The sequence below is a fragment of the Nylanderia fulva genome, unplaced genomic scaffold (assembly GCF_048542155.1).
Source record: "Nylanderia fulva isolate GAGA-0341 unplaced genomic scaffold, ASM4854215v1 Scaffold55, whole genome shotgun sequence".
Lineage (NCBI taxonomy): Eukaryota > Metazoa > Arthropoda > Insecta > Hymenoptera > Formicidae > Nylanderia > Nylanderia fulva.
Genome location: NW_028190643.1, coordinates 353122 through 379723, shown reverse-complemented (window position 1 = coordinate 379723; position 26602 = coordinate 353122). Strand labels below are relative to the sequence as shown.

At 26.9% G+C, this 26602-nt stretch overlaps 3 protein-coding genes across 5 annotated transcripts in view; 1 reads left to right on the top strand and 2 right to left on the bottom strand.

The window, feature by feature from the left end:
* Positions 1 to 112: 112 nt before the first annotated feature.
* Positions 113 to 11812, bottom strand: mahj (LisH and WD40 domain-containing protein mahjong). The gene is made up of 16 exons (XM_029307493.2): positions 11694 to 11812; positions 10123 to 10390; positions 8409 to 9779; positions 7224 to 7433; positions 6816 to 6982; positions 5641 to 5881; positions 5433 to 5555; positions 4873 to 5172; positions 4310 to 4507; positions 3918 to 4156; positions 3419 to 3661; positions 3008 to 3197; positions 2513 to 2806; positions 1428 to 1836; positions 890 to 1129; positions 113 to 479 (listed from the first exon to the last, which is right to left on the bottom strand). The coding sequence occupies exons 2-16, from the start codon at positions 10381 to 10383 to the stop codon at positions 262 to 264; spliced, it is 4704 nt and encodes a 1567-aa protein (XP_029163326.2). The 5' UTR covers positions 10384 to 10390; positions 11694 to 11812; the 3' UTR covers positions 113 to 261.
* A 1061-nt stretch (positions 11813 to 12873) lies between these two features.
* On the bottom strand, positions 12874 to 14826 carry LOC114934676 (cyclin-dependent kinase 2-interacting protein-like). The gene is made up of 4 exons (XM_029307381.2): positions 14606 to 14826; positions 14183 to 14403; positions 13937 to 14045; positions 12874 to 13218 (listed from the first exon to the last, which is right to left on the bottom strand). Exons 1-4 carry the CDS (start codon positions 14676 to 14678, stop codon positions 13022 to 13024), a joined length of 600 nt encoding a protein of 199 aa, XP_029163214.1. The 5' UTR covers positions 14679 to 14826; the 3' UTR covers positions 12874 to 13021.
* Positions 14827 to 19985: 5159 nt separating this feature from the next.
* Positions 19986 to 26602, top strand: part of LOC114934785 (uncharacterized) — a 49563-nt gene continuing 42946 nt past the window's right edge. For 2 of the 3 annotated variants that reach the window (XM_085487458.1, XM_085487456.1), the window contains exon 1: positions 19986 to 20763. In XM_085487458.1, the coding sequence (XP_085343584.1) occupies positions 20624 to 20763 (140 nt within the window). In that variant the 5' untranslated portion in view covers positions 19986 to 20623. The remainder of the gene's footprint in view (positions 20764 to 26602) is intronic. The other variant, XM_029307517.2, reaches the window with a different exon arrangement.

The window sequence follows — 26602 nt, the reverse complement described above, 5'->3', positions numbered from 1 at the left end:
AACAAAAAAGTTGATAATAATCATTTACAATGAATCATCTGTAATTTTTAAAAGTACAGACATATTTATATATCCATATGTAAAACGAGAATATTTAAATTACAGCAAAATATTAAATCGATTGAAAATATTTATACATTTAAAGAGTTTCAAATAATAATACATTGTAGTGCAAATTTTTTATAATTATCTTATGTATGTATTCGTGTGTGTATGTGTGTGAGTGAGTGTATGTATACACAAGGGGATTATCAATGATATTCATGAAAAATATATCTCCAAATCATCTATGTCGGATAAAGAAAATTCGTCGGAGAGGTCATGAATATCGACACTAGGATCGTAATCTGCGCTATCGTCCCCAGAATCATCTCCATCCCCGCCATCTTCGTCGTCGCCGTCGTCGTCATTATTTTCCCTGTCATTTTGATCGTTATCATCGCCGTTGTCCTCTACACTAGCATCAGCATTATCACCATCTGTTTCAAAAATATGCGAATAAATTCTAATCTTAAAAAATTTAATTTTAAATTTAATACAGTCCCTATCATTTCAATTGATCACCACAAATTTTTTTATTTTTATTGTACAACAAAACGTTTCAAACAAAAGTTATTTGATTCGAAGGGGAACAGAAAATAGTACTACTGATTTTTTTTTACTTTATAAGAATATATATAGTGGTTCTATTTTAAAAAACATAATTGACCTTCAAATGATCTTAAAAAGCACTCTTTAGTACCATCTTCTGTCCCGCTTCATATCAAACAATTTTTGTTTGAAACATTTTGTTGTACAAAGATTTGGGGACGATTGATTAAAATGGGACACCTTGTATATAGAAAATACAGCTGGAACATACAAATCGTAACAAATAATCAATTTTTACCATCTGCATTATTATCATCAGATGCAGAATTGGAGCCATCATCATCGCTGGCATCGAGATCTTCCTCTTCGTCATCTTCATCGGCTTCATCCTCGTCGTCCCTTCGTCTTCCAACATCGTATAATCTAACGCATGATTCCTGTATGCTTGAAAAATCTCCTATATTCTCCACTATAGCAATCTGCGTGTCGAATTTGTTACAGGCAAGACCGTAAATTCCTCTTTTTACATCGCAAGTTGCTGTAACATTAATAAATTATATTTATACAAAGGAATAATTCATACAATAAAATTAATAAATTTTATAAATAAATTTAATACTATTTAATACTATTTTTTTTATAAAAAAATAAAATTAATTTTTATTTTATGAATTGTAATAATATAAATTTTATTTATACAAAGGAACAATTCATAGAATAAAATTAATAAATTTTATTTTATGAATTGTAATAATGTAAATTTTATTTATACAAAGGAACAATTCATAGAATAAAATTAATAAATGTAATAATATAAACTTTTCTTCTTCACTTACCAATATTGCTATAATCTAAAGCGTCTAGAGTCTTAAAAGAAGTCACGTAATGAGAATCGCTTTCAGTATCCTGATCTAATGCAACTGCGTATATAATATTATTGATCGGTGAAAAAATCACTTCCATCTCGTCGAGGGTAGAAATTGTCTTAAGTAAGTGAAATGTCCTCAAGTCCCATACTTCGGTGTTGGACACAACTTCAGTCCCGTTTGGATGAAAGACTCCGTTTAACGTTTGATTCAGTTTGTCGAATTTATGGATTTCCTTGCCCGAATTCACGTCCCACAATATGCCATCGCTAAGCACCAATTCATCATTCATACTAAAAGTTGCACGATTCTTCGTGTACTGATTAGAAATCGATGGCGTCAAGGTCGTTAATAATTTTCCCGTTCCTATATCATATATCTATAATAGAAAGATATGTAATGACAGTATTAAAAATATAAAATCTTGTTGAGATTGTTCAAAATATAATGTAAAATTATATATGCAGTGTGTCCCATAGAAAAATGCTGAAACTAATCAATTTATGATTCTATTATTTTTTTATGCAGTTATTGAGAAAACAAAAATTTTGTTGGAAAGAGGGAAGTCTGCAGTTAATAAAATGTTTAAATAAAATAAATGTATAAATAAAATGTTTGTATACTAGTTTATTTTATTGTAATCATGTAAAATCACATACACTAATGATAAATATTTTCAACAGTGCCAGATTTAATAGTAGCTATTAAAAGGATCGTCAATAACATTAAAAATGGCATGTTAGAAAAAGTTTTTTACGAGTTTCCGTAAAAGAACAGAATTTTGTACAAATCCAAATGGTACGCACTTCGAAAATATTTATCATTAGCTTATATATGTGATTATTAGCACTGTTTTCATTACTTTTTTTCAATAAAATAAACTGGTACGCAAACATTTTATTTATATCCATTAAAAACTGCAGACTTTCCTCTTTCCAACACAATTTTTGTTTTCTCAATAACTGTATGCATTAAAAAATGACAGCCAATTAGTTTCAGCATTTTCCTATGTGAAACGCAGTGCATTTCTTAAATTTCAACAATTTAATATTTACCGTTGCACTTTCTCCTTGTGTACCAATTATTCTATCTTGCAGCTTTCCAAATTCAACATAATCCTCATTGTCTAAAGGCAGTTTCATTTCAAAAAACGCTCCTATATCCCAAAGTGCTGACATAGGAGTTCTCCAAGCAGTTGACGTCAACAGGAGATTACCACGTTGGTTACATTCCATATGATATACATATGATTCGTGACACTGATAAGTTGCTTCCTCCATGCCTGTATGAATATTGAACATTTTGATGTCTCCGGCATGGGTGCCCAAAATGAGATATTGTGTACAAGGCTGCGTTCAAAGATATAATTAAAAAGAGGTATATAAGAATAATTCAAATACAGAGCTGGCTAATTGTAACTTGTAATTTGCTGAAAAACACCCTTAGTTACATGTAACTCTATTGCTAAGACACCAATGTCGAAGAGGCATCTACTATCAAAGTTGCAATTAAATCTCAGCTCTGGTTTAGAATAACAAATTAAACCTTACCGAGAAAGAACAACAAGTGAATATTCCTCCCGCGTCGGTAGGCCGAAAAGTTTTTACAGGACAGAAGCGGCTGTAGATGTATCTTCTATCTAACGTTCTACTATCCATTCCTAATGCTCGCCTCGCTAATCTCACTGTTACGTTCGTAGGTGAAGAATTTTTTGTACATGGGTCTGGGCACTTGTGTGGCCTGATAACAATTAAATTAATAAATATTGATTAATTACTATAGTATAGTATAATAAATGATTAATTAAGTAATAATAGTAAAATATAATACAAATAATAATTAATTAAATATTAATAAATATTAATTACTTAGATATTTAGAGAAATTTTCCACTTAAAAACAATTCAATTTTATAAATATATAGCTTTCTTTGAAAAAAATTGAAAATGTATTTTACTTACTCAAAAAGATTGAATTGTGGACATGTTACCATAGGATTTTTACAAAGTGCATGTTGATTCGTTAAATATTCCGTAATAATAGAATCAAGAGTAACAGATAAATTAGAAGTAGCTACCCCAGGCCCTCCACCACCTCCAGGATCTCTAGAGATCTGTTTTTGTAAAGATCTACAACTGATTGGTTGTATCGTAGATTGATAACTAGTTGGGACTAGAAGTTGTTTATCGGACGACATTGATTTTCTATAATATATAATGTTAAATTAATATTAGAAAGAAAACAAGCTATAAATTTATATATTATAATATGTAATTTTATATATATATATATATATATATATATATATAATATATTAATATAAATATTAAAAATATATATATTAAAATATATATATTGTATTATAAAATATATAAAATATATATATATATATATATAATAAAAATATATATATTATATATATAATAAATATACATATTAAAAAAGACGTTGGCAACATACTTCTGATTAATTTGTAGTTTAATCGGTTGATTCACATTGTTCGAAATAACATTTTGATTCAGGCAGTCCGCAAGTTTTAATCTAATATTATTGTTAATAGATGGTGAACCAGTGCAAGCACCCGTATGAGATATAAATCGAGATGATGTGGGGGTAGCATTATTTCTGGCTTCTCTTTGCGTACATCTGCTTGTGTTGTATAAGTTGACGGGAGCACCAGGAGAAAAACTATTTCTCGGCTGAAATATAAAAATATTTCTCAGAAAATAATTGAATTTATTTCATAATTAAAAAAAGAATGTATATAACGATAATATTTATTAATTTTATGTATGTACTTGATATTTAGGATTATAAAAATTAATTTTATCAATTAAAAAAATTGAACTCACGGTTACGTTCGTAGGATTTCGGTATGTAAATGGTTGATATGTTATTGTAGATCTCATAATTGCAGATGATTCTAAACTTGCTTCTCTATGTAACATATTAGCCGTTTCAAACAAACCTTTTGAAATGAGATGCTGATATATTAATTGATTAAGCTGTTGTTCATTATATTGTATCCTTGTTTGCGCTACAACATTGGCCTATAAAAAATGTTAATTAAAATATTAATTAAAAATATTAAATATATCAAAAAATATGATTAAATTTATATTAAATAATATATTTAATATAATTTAAAAATTAAAAAATATTAAATATATTGAATAAAATATTAATTAAAAAATTAATTCATTTTATTTAAAAATTTATAAAAAAAATATAAATAAATATATAGAAGTGTAACAGATATTGTAGAATTTTTTAAAGATTCCAAAAAATATCTCTTGCTTTCCTTCCTTTTTCTCTTCTTTGAAATATCATATAATTTATAATTGAAAAAAATATGATTATTTTGGACTATCCTGTGTATATATATATATATATATATAAGTTGCAAGTAGCTTACCCTGTGTAAACTAACTAAGGAAATTTCATATTCTGCGCCTGTTGGTTTTGCTTTACCAGAAACTCTTTCCATTAGTTCAAGAGCATATTTTTGAAAAGTAACATGCTCCTGTCGTTTCTCTTGCAAAATAGGATCTTTCATAAGAGACTGAATTTGTCCATTTGTGAACATCGGTAGTTTGCTAATAATTTGCCTGACTTTCTCACTACGTGCCAATCCAGCTAACGCACGGCATGCTAGTGCTCGTATACTATCGGCATCAGTGATTGGTGTTTTTACCATCATTAATTGCAGTAATACCTACAAGAACCATATAAATAAATTATACAGTAAGACTATAATTATTAAATATATAATTAAATACATAATTATTAAATCTAATTATTATTATGTATAATTTATATATTATATTTATTATATAATATAGAATTTATATATAAATAATTATATTTAATAATTAATATATTTAATTTTATATTATTAATTATTGTACATTCAATAATTACATAAATATATTATTAGGAAAATAATTAAAAAAACATGATTATATGGAAACGTACCATTATTCCATTATTTGACCTAACACTTTCCCATACTTTCTGGATCAATTCCTCACTGTTGTGTATGTTTGTCTTTTTCTTAGCAGATCCAGTTACGGAATATCTGGCTACATTTCCTCCGACCTTGAAAGTTAGCATTAGTCATTAGCACAAACATACAAAAAAAAATAAAATATCCGGAAGAGGAATTTATCTAGAAAAAACTTACTCTATTTATGGGAGCGCATACACAATTAATTACAGCTCTAAGTGCTGCTCTCTGAACATCAGCGTCCGCGATAATTTCACATTCGGCCGCCGCTAGCAAAAGATTAATCGCCATCGTCATCGACATATCTGGCATATCAACTCTTTCGCACAGTAGCAACATGACTTTAGGTACAACGGAACAAATTGCGATTACGTCTAGACACGATCGAACAGTCTCCGCGCTGGAAGTAGCATGTACCCTGAAAATTAAAGAAATATCAATCATTTAGACATCCTCAAAAATAATTGTGTACACTTACGACACAGAAGATTTTAATAAATTACCAAATTATACAAATTTGATAAAAGATCCTGCATCAAATACATAGGATTTTGGCCTTTGGTAGAACTGGCTGTTTTTTTTCCATACAGGGTGTTTAGTTTCAGTAATTTTCCATAGGAAAGATTTCTTATGGGAAATTGCTGAAACTAATCAGCTGTCATTTTTTTAATGCATACAGTTATTAAAAAAATAAAATGTTTGTATACCAGCTTATTTTATTAATAAAAAGTAATGAAAAAAGTGCTAATGATCACATAAAATCACATAAGCTAATGATAAATATTTTCAATAGTGTCAGATTTAATAGCAGCTATTAAAAATGACATGTTAGAAAAAGTTTTTACAAGTTTTCGTTGAAGAACAGAATTTTGTACAAATCCAAACAGTGCGTATTTCAAAAATATTTATCATTAGTTTTCATATGTGATTATTAGCACACTTTTTTATTACTATTTTTTACTAAAATAAACTGGTATATAAACGTTTTATTTATATCCATTAAAAACTGTAGATTTTCCTCTTTTCAACACAATATTTGTTCTCAATAACTAGATGCGTTAAAAAATGACAGCTGATTAGTTTTAGTAATTTCTTATGGGACACGCTGTATGTTGTAGCTTATTACTTGACTTGACAGCCAGTCAAACACTAAAAATTAGAACTTTGCGTGTTGTTTGACAGCTGTAATTTAGTGTACTATCTGATATTTTACTTTACTATCTGATATTTAGCTTTCAAGTTACCACTATCTTCTATTCAACAATATCTAAGCTGCGACATATGAAAAAAAGCTAAAATCCTATGTATTTGGAGCTTGGGTCCTTTTTGTTGATGCATTGAATACGTCTTACCGTCCACTGTAATTCCATTCACGTGCAAAAGCTATGATTTGCAAGAGTAATGTGATACCACCCAAGCGATGAAGCTCTTCCACTGGTGGCCACACTGCTCTGACCGACATTAATTCTTGAAGGAGCTCCACCTTGGCTTGAATTTCTTCGCTGCTGAGTTTGCATGCCTAGAATAAACATTTCAAGAATAATAAATGTTCAATTAAATCTATAAATAATAACATAGTTGTGGATTACCAACTTTTAATGAGAGGCAAGGCAGGTGCTTTTAGATTCAAAGATAATTTAAAATTTAAAAAAGATTTATAATTAAAAAAAAAATTTCTGAATTAATTAATGAGATGTTAACGTGAATTCTTGTGTAATTAAAATAAAATAGATTAAATTCATAATCACAAAATAGTTTACTTTGTAAGGTGGTAACGAAGGCTGCCACGTATCACGTTCAGCTCTAACATTCTCTGCTCTTTGTAATTGTTCTGCTTTCATATGTAAATGCGCTTCCATGTATCTTTTTAAAGCAACAGCTACATGTCGCACAATTTGCCTCGAGGCACATTCCTCATCGTCATTTATAGTTGATTCTTCTTCAAGGTTTAAAATTGGCAATGTAGATATCTGCAACATTTAAGCATATTTCACACTTTGCCATTCATGAAGAATAATTTAAATCTACTTTTATATCATCTTTCTTGCAATAAAAATTGACGATTTTTGTTTCGAATAAAATAAGAGTTTCTATTAAGACTCCTGGCTTCTTGTCGACCATGCTGGAATTGTGACGTCAGAGAAAAGGATTGTTTTCGATTTAAAGAGTGCGCTAAAGCCATCTGAAGTGCTGCTTTATCGAAATATCTGTTTATTTCGAATAGAATCTAATTTTCAGCGTGTTTTCTCGCCTTTGACGTCACAATCTGACATGTCCGCGGCAAAGACTCAGGAGACCCTTAACATTTAAAATAAATAATTAAATTAATAAAGCAATAAAATTTTACATTTTTGTTTTGAATGAAATAAATATATAAAATAAGTTTTAATTAAGGTTCCTGGCTCCTTGTCAACCATGCTGGAATTGTGACGTCACAGAAAAGGATAATTTTGAATTTTAAGAATGTGCTAAAACCATCTGAAGCGCTGTTTCACCGAAATATCTGTTTATTTCGAATAGCATCTAATTTTCAGCATGTATTTTCTCGTCTCTGACGTCACAATCTGACATGTCCGCGGCAAAGACTCAGGAGACCCTTAACATTTAAAATAAATAATTAAATTAATAAAGCAATAAAATTTTACATTTTTGTTTTGAATGAAATAAATATATAAAATAAGTTTTAATTAAGGTTCCCTGGCTCCTTGTCAACCATGCTGGAATTGTGACGTCACAGAAAAGGATAATTTTGAATTTTAAGAATGTGCTAAAACCATCTGAAGTGCTGTTTCACCGAAATATCTGTTTATTTCGAATACCTAGCATCTAATTTTCAGCATGTGTTTTCTCGCCGCTGACGTCACAATCTAACATAAACACAAGACTCTCAACAATCAAAATAAATAAACAATAATTAAACTATAAATATATATATATTTTCTTACCACATTAAATAATTTTCTCAAGCCGTCCTGCGCATCGAATTCCTCCAGTATAACTTTGAAAGGAAAGGAAAAACCGAAGAACATAGTCGCGTGACACCGTCCGGAGTCGTGACTGCGTTCCAGTAACCACAATGCATAAGTTACAAGATCGGATATAATGTGCTTCGGCAATAAACACACTCGTTCCATAGCGTCCTCGCAGTACGCGAGATAATACAGACATATAGACACACCTGTTGCTGCGACGCTCGGTCTCGGCACGTCTAAGAGTCGTTGCAAACCGCCGACGTTCAGGAACTCAATCGAGAACTTCTTATGACAAAGCAAGGACGCGAGATACTTAAGGGCCTCGAAAGCGAGCCGGCTGTCCTTGGTCTCGCGTACGTTTATGTACTTGAGTATCAGGTCCAGAGCGTTATGCTCGAATACATGGCCCAGGAACTCCTGATACTCCCCCATTGGGGTGAGGTAACGCAGGATCAGCATCTGCCGGGTCGCCAGGGTAGGCGGGTACATCTGTACGTTGCCGATCACGTAGGACTCCATCTCGGCCCAGGACGAGTTCGAGTTCCCCTCCAGTAACGTGCTGGAGTTCTGCGAGGATAGGTTCGACAATTTCTGAAAGTTGCATCTGGCGGACGCCGGGACGTTCCTCTGCTGCTGGAGGCCGCTCTGCTTGGACGGCGTCACGCTGGAGTTGTTGACGGAGTTGGCGCTTTTCGGAATGGACAGAGGCGGCGACATGATCTCGGGATAAAGGTCGGTGCTCTTTACCGGGGTCTCGTAACCGGAGTTGCTCCTCTTCTTCTTGATTACCGGCGAATCGTCGGAATTACGCGTGGAAGAATCGTCCTCGTCGGAGGAGACCTCCTGCCTCTTCACCACTCCGTTCTTTCGTGGCTTCTCGCGCGCCTTGTGCCGCCCTGGGACGCCCTTGTCTTCGAGGTCGCCGGCGCCGCTGTTCCTGTCCTGCCCGAAGTGAGCGAACGGCCTCGCGTTCTTCTGACGATCCTCGTGCGCCTTCTGCTGACGATCTTCCTGCGCCTTCTGTTGCAACTTGTGCAATCGTTGCAGCATCAGCGGCACCATCTTCGCGTTCTGATCCCTGAATCCCGTCGCAATGTCTTGCACCTCCATGGCGGCTGCCAGAAGACCGGTCGAGTAGCTCTGTAACGGTTCGACACTCTTCTCCGACCAAGAGAATAATCTGTGGATAAGTCCCTCCATATCTGGTTGGAACACCGCGGATGTCTCCAATCCTGGAAGTATGTCTAGCATCAAGCGGCAGGCAGCAATGTTCAACTTTCTCACATCCCTTCCAGTTATTCCCGCACGAGACCAGTATGTGTCCCTCAAATAATCATTTATAAACTGGAAACAAGTGTTGCATTAAAACATTCATATGACAAAGATTTAAGTATTAAGTATTATTATTTGTAAGTACTTATGGACAACAAAGTACATATAATTATTGTTGACAATTATAATTATTTCAAAAATGACAAGTTGTAGAAAACTCAACAATAAAAAAAAAAATTATAGAACTTTATAACACAAATGTTCTTATAGCAAAAATAAAATTTAGTTTCTATCTCAACATACTAATTGCATATTAAAAAAAAAAAAAGATAAAATATTCCAAAAATTGTTATAAATTACAAGCATGTAAGGAATATTTATAAATGTTGTTTTGTATACATAAAAAAATAATTACCTTTGTCATAAAGTTATCTTTCCTGAATAAAACTTTTAATATATGCCCAAAATTACACTCCGGATCAGTGCGAGAGGGATGTCTTTCATCAAACGGATCTGGATCCATCTTCATATAATTTTCAGTCTCCAATTCTATTATATCTGCTAATCTCTGAAGAACAGGAATAGGGTCGTACATTTGTGAATTATGCTCTTCTTCCCATTGTCGTAGAATTTGTACAACATCAGTTACTTCCGCAAGTGATTCCGTATTTGCCATTATTTATCTGTAAAAATATCAACATCATTTTAAATCCTATTCAAGAGTTCCATCGCAACAAGATCTCATTGTATGACAAGTTTTATTAAATTTTATAATTATAACGTATAAAATAAACCTTTAATGTACAAATATCTCATGAAAATGTAATCAATTCATAGATTTATATATATACATATATATATATATATATATTTTATCATTAGTGTATATATGTGTATGTAAATAAATTATTGCGTAACATATAATTCTTAAAAAAAATGCACAATAAAAATTCCTAAGCAGAAAAAATCTTTTTTTTCAATTTTAATATATAAACTCCAATAAATGCAATGCATGAAATATATTTCTTAACAATATGACATATGACGTTTGTTGAAGTTTCACATTAAAAACGTCAAAATTATTATTATTAAATTATTAGTTATTATTATATTATTTTTTAAATTTTAATATATATATATATAAATTCTAATAAATGCAACGTATGATATATGACGTTTATTGACGTTTCATATTAAAAACGTCAAAATTATTATTATTATTAAACTATTAGTTATTATTATTATATCATTTTTAAAATTTTAATATATATATATATATATATATATATATATACATATATATATAAATTCTAATAAATGCAACGCATGAAATATATTTCTTAACAATATGACATATGACGTTTGTTGACGTTTGACATTAAAAACGTCAAAATTATTATTATTAAATTATTAGTTATTATTATTATTATATTATTTTTTAAATTTTAATATATATATATATATATATATATATGTATGTATATATATAAATTCTAATAAATGCAACGCATAAAATATATTTCTTAACAATGACATATGACGTTTGACATTAAAAACGTCAAAATGATGGAAAAAAAAAAAAAAAAAAAAAATGTTGCCAGCAAAAGAGGCAACTTCCTGCCTTAATTATTCATCCTAGCGACGACCTAACCTCAAAACGGCAGGGACAGTAAACAAAAAGCCCGACGTGGACGGGAAAATTACTCGAGGCCGCTCGGACTCGAAAACGAGGAGGCGAGCCGGGTGCGGATCGGCCTCGGGACGGGGCCGTCTGACAGGAATGAAATCACGAGCCGGCCGGCTACGCGGAATCCCCGCGTGCGCACAAAATTCCAGCGATAATGATCTGTTGCATACGATGTGGCGCGTGTCTTTTATAGGTTAGGATCGGTGGATCTCGCTCGCGTGAAACTCGCGACTCCGTTGAATTTCCCCGCCGACATTCCCGAAATTTCGCGCGAGCGGCACCGATCCCGAAATACTGACCCCAAGGAATTTCGAAGACTCGGAAATGCGATAGATTCTCTCCGTTTTTTTCCTCCCTTTCGACCAAACCAACTCGCGAAGTAACGTAGCACGGCTGACGGATCCGGACAGATCTTTTATACGAGGTTATTATTGTTATTATATATATGTTTGTCACGTGACGTGACTCATCGAACGTGCCGATTGATCGCCAGCTGGGGAGTTTCTAGGGTGTTGTGCGACGTCGGCCAATCAGGACGCGCGAAACAATTCCCTAGAGGCCTTTTCGACCAATCACGAGCGAGGATCGGCGGAAGACACAGGGAAGGTTTGTATTGGTCGGTTTAGGGATGAATTATGGGTAGTCTGTTATTTTCGAATTTTTCGTACTTCCTGGAAGAACGGCTCTGTGCGGAAGAAAAGAATTCTAAGTGCTGTTACATATTATTTTATTTTTCTCTGAGAACTTCTCTGGTATTTTTTCTGAATTTTACAAGAAACTTTATATATATATATATATAATTATAATATAATTCTTTTATAAAAATTTATCACTAGTAACGCCAATTTATCACTTATTTCGAGTACTTAATCATTTATTTCGAGTACTTAAATTACTGTATATCGGTATTTTAAGTACTTGAAATAAAGTGATTAATTGGTGTTACTAATGATAAATTGTTATATAAGGATTAGGTTAATTATATATATATAGAGAACAAAATTAAACAAAAAAAAAAAAAAAAATATATATATATATATATATATATATATATAAATTTATATACATTTTATACACAATTTTTTATATACAATTTATATATAATTTTATAAGAACAGAAAAAAATTTAAAAACAAAAATTAAAAGAAGAAATAAACACCAGTCGAATAATTTATATCTATATGAGATTGATAATCGTGACAAAAATCTTTTTGTTATCAAAATTTTTCTTTTTAATCACTCTATAATAATCTATTAATCACAATATACATATTATATATATATATATATATATATATATATATATATATATATAATTTAATTATACTTATAAAATTATATATAAATAATATTTACTATTATAATGTATATAGAATATGCAAATATTGTATATATTTTATAAAAGAACAAAATTAAAAATATAAAAATTAAAAGAAGATATAAACTTTAGTTGACTATAATCAGTTTAATATTAATGATTCAATTCTTTGGAAATTTTTTGTATTAGTATTCTGACAATGCAAACTTTGGAACATAAAATAATTTTTTTTTTAAATAATATTATTTTAATTCATTATTTAATTACATTAAAATAAAGAAAAATTAAATGCTATATTAGAAACTGTTATCATTTGAGGCCAGTTTCAATTAACAATAAGTTCAATAATATCGTTAAATTTTCAGATACTAAAGGTTGATGTGCCCATGCTGCGAGATAAAACATTTTCCAAGATTCCGTATGATGGTGAGCAACATTTTCAAGTAAGTTGCGTTTCAATTCAGCTTCCTTATGATATGTCTTATATATAGTTTCTGCTACCTCACCTAAACAGTTTGAAATATATATAGTTAAATAATGATTTTTTTTAATAATTAAATTTTAATTAAAATATTAGTTGTTTTATATTATTAGATACAAACTGCTTATAGAATCAACATCTACTATTAGAGAAGGCAACATACATTTATGATGCATCAATGATTTTATATATTTATACTGAATATTATTTATACAATTCTATAACAGAATAATATTAAAAAATATAAAAATTGAAAAAAAAAATTAACATTAGTTAAATAATCAGTTTAATAAAAAATTTTTGCTTAACCAATATTACTAAAGTTTACAAGCATTTATCCATTTCCAATATTTTTCAAAATACTGGTAAGATAATGTAAATACAATTTTTTTATTGGGTGCATAAATGCATCACATATGTTGCCAGCAATTTTGAAATGAATAGATTTTCATGAACAAGAATGAGCATCAGATTTTACTTCAAAGTTGGCAAAAAGAAGTATGAAAATTCATAAAACATTTAACAAATACATTGAAAAAACTTGTTACTCCTTGTTCATGGAAATCTTATTTTAAAATTACTTATGACATATGTAATGCACTTACAAAAATGCATTGTAAATGTATACCATATTACCTTCTCTAGCGAAAGATACAAAAATTATAAGCAGTTTGAACCATGCAGCGCTAGAATTTTAAAAATTTTTGGATTACAAGTTTTAATTAGTTGTAAGAGTCCTTTACCAAATTTGTTTGTCGGCCATGTCGTAAACAATTTATTTGCAGTTTTTTGTAAGGCTGTTATGCTTATCAACTGATGTTTAATTTGCTCCAAGTTTTTAACTATGCTATCCTGTAAAAACAATTATTTTTATTTATATTGATCAATGTTAGAAACAGCTTAAAAATTATTAAACTAAAAATAAAAAGTTAATCAACTTAAAACTTTAAAAGAAATAGAATTAAAAAGAGAAAAGAAGGTTTTCTTACCAGATTATTACAAACATTTTCTAATTCATCGCATAGATTTTGCAAAGCCACAGAATAATTTTTGTCCCTCTTTAGTTGTATTATGTTTCTTAAGCAGGTGACTCCTTGAATATGGAAACTGTTCCACTTTTGTATATTTGAATGAATATCCGCAGCTAAATTATGTACGAGACATGCAGTTCCTGTCAAATTTTTTCCTTGAAATTTATGTGGAGATAATTCTGCAATAAATTAATTTTAATATAATGTAAAATTCTGAAAAGTAATGCTTTTAATATAAATATTTCTTTATTATTTACAGTTCCATAAGAATACTAAAAAAATCTCTTAATATAAATTTTTTTAATTACTCTATTTTATTTGTATAAACATATAATTTATGGTATACGTATCTAGTTATATTTAATTAAGAAATAATCTTACTGATAGGGCTAAACGTCTCTCTATTTGGAGTTATGAGGTTACAAATATTCTGTTCCACGTTCATTTTATCCATATAATATATATATTTTTTGAGAATATTCACAATAACAATTCTAATTTTCTAATATTATATTACACTTTAATATGCATCTTCTCAATTAATTTATTTATTTACAATACTGTCATTCTCGTGCAACTCGCAGACAACAGAACGTAAATAAACAACGTCATAGACTAAATAGATTATTAAGATGGAAAACAATATGTGTCTGTAAGTAAGAGCGTTTTGATTGGCTGTTGTCTTCTGGACTAATTTTTTGACAGCCATGTTGATTAGATCTTTATATACATATATTTGTACAAAGGTCGATGACGTCGACATTTCTTGAATGAAAATGAAATGAAATAAAATGAGACATAACGCAAAAATTAAGACACTTATTTTCTGATATAATTTTGATTTAACGCGAGAGACATACAGAGGTAATTTAAAATTTTTTATACCAGCTTTTATAGAAATATTAAAAATATTCTCAATATTTTATATATTAATTTTGTTGCATTCAATAACAAATCAAATAAAAATAAAACAACAATTTTCCAAGGAGAACAGAAGGTCAAAATAATGTCAATTTGACGTCATATTGATTAAATATTGACCAAAAAATGATATAAATTTAGTCAATATATGACGTCAAATTACTTATTAAATTATTATAATACAGATTTTTTAAAATTTATATTTTCTTTAATAGATATATCCAATAAGAAATCATGAGTTTAAAAAACATAATCAACTATTTCTCAATCGGTTATATGATAAATATTTATAAAATATTAAAATAATTATAAATATTCTATAAATATTTTATAAATATTCTGTACTGTCTGGGATATATATATATATATATTAGATAATATTTATATTTATATAATATTTTATATTATTTTACATAATAAAAAGATCGTTAAAAAAAGATTTATAGATAATATATCGCATATAAATTGCATCCAATAAAAAACAAAGAAGATTATATTATATTTTATATTATTCTATAATTAATTTTTTATTTCCACAAATCTTTATTAATAATAAAATATTTTATTATATTTCTGCTTGGTTATTCTGCGCGATTTAAATCCGCTAGATTTTTTAATAGAAAATACTTTAAAAATTTAAATATTCTTCAACTAAAGAATTTTATGTATAGATTTACATCAGCAAATAATTTAAAAAATATTATTATTATAAAATGATTCAAAGAAAAAAAACCAAAGATACGATAAGATATATAAAGATAAGGACAACGCAGAAAACAAAAATTTAATAAATTTATTATAAGTTTATAATAAATAATTTTGTTTTGCACAATATTATATGATATATTAATTATTATTAATAATTACTAATAATTTATATAATTATATTATATAATATATTTAAAATATTAAATAATATATGAAATATATATATAAAATATAAAATAATATAATAAGTAAAAAACAAACATAAAATATTTTTAATTTATAAATGATTAATTAATTATTAATCAATGAAATTAATAAAGCAAAAATATTTTGTTTTTATATATTTTTATATTATGTTATTTTATATTATTATATATTATTATATATTATTATATATTATTGCAAGCGTTTGTGCAATCGCATTTAATATAATATATAAAATGTATAATAATATATATTTAATTCTGATTTTTTTATTTCCTGCAAGTTTTTTTATAAGATCATCTGTTTTTTAAATAAAAATAAATGCCAAATTGATTGTGAGAGGTATTTTATAAAAAAATCTAAATTTACAAGAGCCTCCGAGATATGTATATATGTATATTCTATACGCATATACACATATGCATATATGCGTATATGTATAGACACACGTGTATGTGCAATTATGAAAGGCGGGAAATGCGTGCGCCTTTATAGCAAATTTAATTATGGTCTTTAATTAAAGAAACTGTTTCTTATTTTTTGCTTTTATTATTTTCAAATTTGACGAGAATATAATTACCAATTTTTGTTGCACATATGGTATAGTTTTCTTTATCGTTTTCAAATGATATAAATCATTCAAGACACATTAATGATAGAATTATAGGCTTTTTACTGCTTATATACTCTTCCGCTTAGCGGACGATATTCATCGGATGCACTTTTTTATTCTCTGACAAACATCACGTTGCATGGCAACAAGTCGCTCTGCTGGTCGGGCTGGAGCATCCTAGCGGTCAGTGTAACATAACTGCACTTGATTCTGCTGTGCCGTATGAACCTGTGTAAGCTCGTGGCATTGCCATGCACCTTTTTACACGCTGTTTTCTTAAGTTGCAATTTTCAAGAAAATACTTTATTCATTTCAAATTAATTTAATTAACTTCATATAGATGGATAGATTCAATTTAATTCAAATATTATACATACATATATATATATATATATATATATATATATATTAATTAAATAATATGATTAATATTATAATTATTATTTAAAATTTTTTAAAAATATTTAAAATATTAAAAAATCAAACTGAAAATATTTAAGAAAAAATGTAAAATAAAATTAATAAATTTATATGCAAAAGTTAGCTAAAAATATAAAATAATTTTTTTTATATAAGCCTTTTTACTTCCTAGAAAATTGACATTAATAACTATACGGTCTTTATTTAAATTGAATAACTTTTAATAACTTATGTTACATTTTTATTTTGACGGAGTAATTATTATAATTTATAATATATAAATGCGTAAACATATCTATATTTTTTATTGATAAAATAGTTTATAATAATTTAAGTTATGCTAATGAGAGAAAGAGAAATTGTGTGTAAATTAAATTTTATATTTTTAATCAAAAAATGTATCTTTTTATATACATATTTTTTAAATAATTACTGTCGAAATAAATTCAATAATGCATAAAACAAGGTGGTTAGATAAATAAGAAATCTCATATAAAAAATTTATTCTAGATTTTTTATATAGAATATAGATATATATAATTTTTACATAGAATATATTCTCATATAGAATTATATTTTATATGTGTAAGAAATAAAGAGAAAACAAACGGATTTTGATGAAAATTTTCTTGCGATTTAGAAAGCCGCAGTTATTTAACGTGTATGTTTAAAGAAATATAAGTAAAAACAAGAAAAATTTTATACAAGACAAATTATACATGTAATTTGGTTTTCTTATAGTACTATAGCAGCAGGTGTAGCTATTTAAACATAGCTTAACAGGACTAGTGACTTCATTATGCTTGTATGCGTGTATATGTATATTTGTATGTATAGACGAATCGTATATTTCCGGTTCGACTGACCGGTTCCTTGTGTTAATCCAACATCAACGGAACCTATATTTACACTGGAATGGACGTTCTTATATGTAGCGTATAAAATGCAATACAGAACAGCTGATTGAGCTGAGATTTATTGTAAATGAAGTTTGTATACGTGTGCATTTCATCTGCTGAAACAAATTCACGTATTTTAAGAAATCTATTCAGAAATCTATAATATTTAAAAAAGATCAATTTCAATTGAATTTATTCTTGAGATATATATATATATATATATATATATATATATATATATATATTTATTATTATATATATTTATTATTTATGTATACTTGCTTATTTATTAAATTATACAACATATTTTTTAATTATTTTTTAAAATATGCATTTTGAGCATTAAATTTATTTGCGTGATTAAGTTTATTTATTTACATATTAGTTGGTTTGATTTCATTTTATGCACATTAAAAATAAATATATGGTATTGAGAAATTGTCGTGAAAAAGTTTATAAAATATATTGTTTTTTATATTGAATCTAAATATCAAATAATTTATCCAAATCGACATAAGATGCGAATTTATAGTCGTCACACAAATAAAACATTAGTAATTCTATTTTTCTTCATTATCATCATTTTCGTGATCCTATAAAAAACTAACCATTTTTATATTCAAATTGAAACATTTTAAAAATACTTGTTACATTCTTTTTAATTCATTTTTATTTTAATTAAACACTTTATGAGAAAAACTCAGTGTAGTAAAAAGAAGCATGGGAGAATCTCATTATTCATATAATAATATTATTATATTATATGAATAATGTGATTTTCTCATGCTTTCATTATCATATTATTCATATAATAATAATATAATAATAATATAATATAATTTTTTATCTTTATTAAATTGGCCTCTCTGCTACTATTAAACTAAGATTTTTCAGAAATTTTTAATTTTATCTTCAGTTAAATAAATTAATTATAATACATAAGCAACACAAAATAGAAAATAATGGCTTATACAAAAATTTTGTAATTATACAATTATATTTTTGGTTCTTACTGCAAAGCATAATCGGAATGCTAATTTGGCACCTTTGGTCAGATCTTTGTTTTTATGATAATGTCAATAATGTCACGTTTATATCAAAGCAAACGATAAAATATGAAAGAATCGGAATTGCAAAGTGGGAATAAAAATTGATGTTGTAATATATGTTAAATTCTTTGTTTTAAGTATATTATTACATAATTTTATATATATATATATATATAAAATTTGTTTTAAAGTATATTATTATAATCCAAGTAGCAAACTGACGTACGTATCTGGAAAATTATTTAAGTATATTATTACTAATATTATTGTTTAATATTATTAATTTTATATATGTATATGTGTAAAATTAATAATATTATAATTTTAATTTAAAATTAAAAAAATTTACGAATTAATAATATTATAAATTTTTATATGTATTTATATATATATTATTTATATATTATATATTTACATTACTTAAATATATATGTATATATTTTTGTGTATGTATGTGTATGTATTAATGTATATATGTATATATATCTCAATCTAATATTTATACATGCATTATTGCTATCCAAATAGCAATCGTACGTCATTTTGACGTCGAATGACGTCATTAAACGGCGAATGACGTCATTAAACGTCAGAATGACGTCATTAAACGGCAATGACGTCATTAGACGTCAGAATAACGTCATTAAACGGCGAATAACGTCATTAAACGGCGAATGACGTCATTTTGACATCATTAAACGGCGAATGACGTCATTTTGACGTTTAATGACGTCAATTTGCTACTTGGATAGAGAGTCCCGAATGAATGAAAATATTATTCTCGTTCGTGACATAAGTTTGGTTAAACTTGACAAAAATATATGCGGGATTCCAAAGGACGGAGACCGAGGATGCTCCCGTAATTTTCGTAGGGGTCATTATCACTGAGCGCACTTGCGCCCGAGGAAAGATTCTGAACGCAGCGTTCAGTACAGTTATAACGTCGGTACAAGGCTGACGTCCTTTGGCTCTTCTCGCGAGAGTTCGCACGATAAGTCGTCATATTTTTTTTTCTCGAACAGTCACACACGTTGTATAATCATTCCGACAGAAATGATAAAAAGTGAGAAAAAAATCGTGGAAAAATTGATTGCCCACTCAGACATCTCGATCATTAATCATATCACTTGAACTTTGTTAACAATAGCTATTGATTGTTCAAATGCGTTATGTTTAAATTGACATAATATTGTGTTTATTGCCATATACAAAATTAAATCACGTGCCTAGTGTGTGTTTTTGTTGTTGTGTGTGTCGGATATAAAATTCTCGCAAACTTTTTACTTATATTTCGTGCGCATTTTGTGATTTTTAAAAAAATTCTAATTACTCGATATCAAAGATTATTAAATAAAGGTGCTCCAAAATTTGTTTATACTTTACTTATTTTGTACGCATTTTGTGATCTTTTTTAAATTCAAATTACTTGATATAAAAGATTATTAAATAAAGGTGTTCGAAAATTTATTTAGAAGAACATGGAGAAGGACAAGTGACTTCGAGGAAATTAAAAATATATTGTCAGCGAAAATGCGATGGGGTATAATTATAACGAGTTCGTGAACACGTGAAGAAGGTCGGGAAGATGTTGTGCTTGAAAAAACGAAGGACCTATAGCTTCACAGAGGGTGTTTGCGCGGCAATTCCGAGACGGTCGAAAAAGGATAATAATAACTATGAAAAAGCCTTAAACATGGCTATTATGACACTGCTGCGTAAGAACAGGTGAGTCATCCATCGTTTGTAATTAAAAAAATTGCATGCAGCCGTAATTATTTTGTTTCCGGCGAAGATCTGCGTGATATAAATTATTTTTTCGTACAACTTTTATCTGTATACGGTTTTATGGAAGATATAAACGATTTTAACGCCGTTCAGATGGCAACAAAAATGCGTATTTTTAATTTGTAAGAGAGAAGACACAAAGTTCTAAAATTCTAGTTTGAAAAAATCCCACTTTTTAAAATGCCTCTAAATAAACACATTTTTTAAAGCGAATTTTGACGTAAATTTTAATCGAGATGACATTTGAGAAATATAGTATTTTATTTTATTTCTACCGAATTTTCTCACATAAATTATTAAATTCTTTTGAATTTAGTAATTAAAAAATGTATGTACATAATTTCGTATTATTTTTCTGTCTTTTTCTAAAAAAAATCGATGAACTACATCTATTCTATACATTAAAAAATGAAAAGTTTTTAAAAATTATCCTAAAGATTCCTACGTAAGATTTAAATTCAAGAAACTTAATAATAATTGAAAAATTGTTATAATTTAAACATTTTATTCTTATTATTATTAATAAAAATTGAATTAAGAAGTACATTGTAAGCAAAAAGCGCTTAGAACATTTTTTTCAATTTCTCATAACTTACAAAATAAAGTTTAATGGACGCTCCATGCAGGATATTTTGAAATCACTGGATATTCTTTTATAATAATAGATTTTCTGGCCAAATTGGGGACGATTATTTTTCAATGAAACTGTCGAAGTATCGATAATTACCGAGTTATTAATACAAGTAATTGAAAAAGAAGAAGTTTTTGCAAACCAAATTTTGTGAAGTTAAACGATTAACAAAATTACATTCTTCAGTGAATTTCAGATAGACTTTATTTTAATAGAATTTTAATTTAAGATATTTATTTACTAATAAATATATGGCAAAATAGAAATTTGCAAAGAATAATGATTTCTCTCGATATTTTCGTCGAGAAAAAAATCATCTCCTAATTAGTTGGAGCATCTGTTATTAAAATGATATCCGGTAATTTTCGGACATTCTGTATATGTTTATGTTTTTTTAAATTTGTTTGTACTTAATTTTTTATTCAAGTTCACAGATTATTCGAGCATTAATTAATAAATAATTAAGGTGCGAATATCTTATTAATCTTTCAATATTGAGATGCAAAATAATAAATATGACGATATTTTTATAATCCTATCTCTCGTTATCAAATTCTTTGCACAATTAGAGTAACATTTGTGCAATATGTGGCTATGAATAACTGTATTATAAGAAAACCGATTTAATTGGCGTCTTCTGCAACACTTAAATCTTGAGTCAGCAATAATTTATAAAGGAAAATATATGGTACACAACGGTTTTTATACTTCAATGCAAATAGAGAAATTTATCACAATTTCGTAACTGATTGAACAAAAAAAAGATTGAATAAAGTTATATAACTAAAAAATGTTAAAAAAAAAAAAATAAAAACCCACTGAATAAAAAAATATCTATATTTGTCTATACGCGTAACAAAAAATTATTAAATAATTATATTAAATAATTGTTAAAGAATTAATTGTGAAAAAATAAATATGATATCGAACCAGTTAGTTATATAATATCAATTTATAATCGTTTTAAGGTTCTTATAATTCGTATCCTATAAAGCACATTTCGTACAATCTATACGGTCTAAAAGAAAATTTATTACGTTATGTAAATTTTTAAGTTTCTCTTTCACATAAATATTAATGAACTTAAAACCAAAGTAATATATATATATAAACTTGATATACCCTAGTCGCTATTAAGATGCGTGAATTTCATAAATTTATAGATTATTTCACTACTTTTTTTAGTAATTAAACTTTGCAAGTTTAAATTTTAAATATATTATATATTATCTTGAGAGAGGATAATATATATATATATAAATAAGATAATTACATACAAATATTTACACATTTAATATATTAGATCTGTATATAAATTTTTGAGGTTGAATTTAAATGGCGCTGCAATTTAAATATATCATTTCTTCTATTTTTTATTTTTCTAATTTTTACATTAAATATTGTTTATTTAAAAATAAACTTTGGTTGAGCCAGTTTTTAATAATTACAAAAAACACAAAAAAAAGGAAAGTAGTTTACATAAAAAAAAGAGAGAATAGATATTTATAAAATCAAATTAATACATAGTTAAAATTTGACGAAAAAAAATAACGGGATGTATCATGGGATCATAAATATAATTTACATGGGATCCCGGAATCTTCAACAAATTCCCGTTAGAGAGATCTCCCATCGGATTCATCCGAGGAGGGAAGATGCAAAATACAATTGTAATGCAATCCATTATCAGAAAACAATCGATTGTTGGTGAAATTAATTGAATTCGTAATAAAAAGAGAAGCAATTCACCAACAGAAATGCACAACAAATATTGTGAATGATCATTGAACGTGTAAAATATATTATTGTTTCATCAAATCGATATAATACTAGTTAACATTAATTAATACAAAAATAATTAATAATTAAATTTACTAATATATTAATTAATAAGATTAATATAGTTAATTAAAAAGTTAAATTAAACAGTATCTTCTGATGTTTGAATTTAAAAAATTACATTGAAAAAAATGTTACATAAATGCATGAAATTTTGTTGAATTATTTAAATACATATATATCTATTGTAATTTTTTTAGAATATATTTACAATTATATACGTGGCAAAAAATTTTTTTTCAGACAAAAAGCTGAAATTATGACATATCAATTCTCTAGTTTTTTTTTAAATAATATGATTTTGCGCGTCGAAAGAAATAAATTTCGAAAGAAAAACTCGCAGCCTTGAGATTGTCGATAGCGAAAGGATAAAAGACTACTAATAACTTTACGCAACGTAATTTTGCAATTATGATTCACGTTGTTTCTCTTGTCTATTCTACTATCTCTAACGGTAGCAAAATCTAATGACTGTATTCAAAACCGCCTTCTCAAAGGATAGATTCTGCACACGCATACAAGCTTTAAATATGCAAGAACAATACCGTTGTTTAGCGATTGTATAATAACTCGCTGTAATTATTAATAAGAAAATGTAATATAACAAATCTCTCTTGCTTTTCTCTTTTTCAGCTTAATTATATACAGACATTTAAATGTCTAATTTGTGTTTTAAAAAATAAAATTAATTTAAATTAAATATAATAGTATAAAAGATAAATTAAATGTACAAACTGTGATTATATAAATATGATTATATAATCAATACACGAGAGAACACGAATATATATAAAACTATAATATAATTATATTTTATATATAAGTAATACAATTATATATAAAACTATATATAAAAAAATAAACTGTGTTTAAAAATAAACACTGTAAAATAGTAAAACTTATTTTTTTTTCAATTAAAATTAAAGTATATTTGTTAAAAAATAAATAAATAAAAAATAAACTGCATTTTCTAGAATTCTAATCATTAGCAGCGTTAATTTAAAATTTTATATATACATATATGTATAATACAATAATTTAGTTAGTTAGAATTAAGGAAATGAAAAAAGAACACGAATATATATTTTAAAATATATAAAAAATATAAATAATATATAATTATTATAATATAATACAACAAGTGCTATCATCTCTATTGTTGATATGCATACTATATGCATAATAATATGTAATAACGAATCATAAGATTGAAAGATTAAATTAATGAAAAGCAACGTAATTATGTAGCAACCGTTTAATTAATATTTAATTTATGCTCGTGTTATATAATACTTACATATTTTAGAAGGATTTAAAGCATTGGACAAAATACAGGTATTTGATTCTATTGAACTAATTATTATATCTAGTGTAAGAATCGCGATAATTGAAAGATCATAATCAAAAGATCGTAATCATTTCTAATTTTTGTCCTCGTTATGTCGATTTTTATTTGTAATAAAATGAACGATCGTACTTTGATAAATATATTTATCGATCATGACACAGTTTATCAAGAATCTACAAATTTACAAAGGCCACATCTTCATTTTTTTTATCTGCTAATTGTTAAGTACAATAATCTGCTAATCGTTAATTATGATAACCATATTAGGTTATTTTCCGATACTTATCGCGATCGTGTTTAGAAAAGGAATTTGATGGAATGTTTTTACACCACTACTTACATAACAAGGCCGTGATATGTAATGATATCGCATTTTATTCCGTCATCAAGGCCGAACATTAATCGATAATTCATTGCTAAAATATTTTAATATTTTAATGAAATATTTTAATATAATATTATTAATTTAATATAATTTAATATAATTTTAATATAATATTTTAATAAAATATTTCGGTAACAAATTTTTCATAATTAGCGCGTTATTGTTGACGTTCTTCGACTTTATTTATCACTCATTTGTCATTCACGTATCGATTGAAGCAATAAAGTAGTAGGGGAAAATGCTTTTTTTTATATTATCGAATTATTATTTCTAAACACAATCGCAATTAATATCAAAATATAACAATTGTTATGATTATTATAATTAACGATTATTAAATTTTTATTTAAATATTTACTTTTATTTTGTTGAATATTATTTGTCTTATTTTATTTTATTAAATATTTATTAAATATTATTTACTTTTTTATTTTCTTATTATATTATATTATAATTATTAAACTTTTGCTAATTGACATGAAACTGTATTACGATAAATCTTTATCAAAGTGCGATTATTCATATTATTAAAAATTTATTGCAAGTAAAAATCGAAGTATTAGAAATTATAAATATGATTTTTATACTATTTTTACGAATAATATTTATTTCTCTTATGAAATGCTCAAATATATTTTGTTCGATATAATTTAAATTTTATTAAAAAAAGACATACATTAATTATTAAATCAACAATTGTTATATTTATCGTGATTTTTTTTAATTTTAATGTTTCAATCTTATTCTCTACGTATTATTGTATTATGTTACAAAATTATGTAATGCAATAATCTCCTTTCCTACCGGTTTACCTTGATGTGTGAATTCCAGTATCTGAATAGTTAATCCTTATGGTTTATCTATCTTTTCACATAAAATAAAAAAATGAAGATGTGGCCTTTGTAAATTTAGTATGCCGTCATAAAAAAAACTTATATACGAGTTGCATAGCAGTAAAATATATGTACACAGTATTGCTATTTCTCAGATATATATATAAATTATAATATTTGATAAATAAGTGAAATATCGATGATGTATTTTAAGAAATATACATTACAAAAAATATTAAAGAAATTTATTTTTAATATGCTATTACGTAGTTATATTTATCTTATATTATTCAGTATAAGAAGTATAAAATATTCAAATATGTGTCTGGGATAAAATTTTTATTTTACACTTACTTATATTAATTAAATATATACATATTTATTTATGTATTTATTATATTTATATATCAGAGAGCCTTTTTAATTTATTATTTAAAATTTTTAGGCTTATTTTTTTAATCGTTTTTTCGGTATATTTTGGCGTTACGCACACCAGGTGCTGTGTATAAAAATTTAAGTCCAATTCTGAGGGTAGCATTTCCTATACATTCCAGCGTCGCATATGCCAACATATAATTTCGTACAAAATTTTTTATATTTATTATTTACATTATTAGTATATATATATATATATATATATATATATATATAATATTTATATATATCAGAGAGCCTTTTCAATTTATTATTTAATTTTTTTACGTTTTTGGTTTATTTTTTTAGAATCGTCTTTCGAATATATA

Bases quoted from the DNA above. Each gene is read 5' to 3' on its own strand.
- mahj (XM_029307493.2), bottom strand. From the start codon at position 10,383: ATGGCAAATACGGAATCACTTGCGGAAGTAACTGATGTTGTACAAATT. The intron at 7,434-8,408 runs GTAAGAAAATAT...TAAATGTTGCAG, and splicing joins TGAGAAAATTATTTAATGTG to ATATCTACATTGCCAATTTT. The intron at 3,198-3,418 runs GTAAGTAAAATA...AATTGTTATCAG, and splicing joins CCACAATTCAATCTTTTTGA to GCCACACAAGTGCCCAGACC.
- LOC114934676 (XM_029307381.2), bottom strand. From the start codon at position 14,678: ATGGATAAAATGAACGTGGAACAGAATATTTGTAACCTCATAACTCCA. The intron at 14,046-14,182 runs GTAAGAAAACCT...TTGTTTTTACAG, and splicing joins AAAATGTTTGTAATAATCTG to GATAGCATAGTTAAAAACTT. The intron at 13,219-13,936 runs GTAAAGGACTCT...CAAACTGTTTAG, and splicing joins ATGGCCGACAAACAAATTTG to GTGAGGTAGCAGAAACTATA.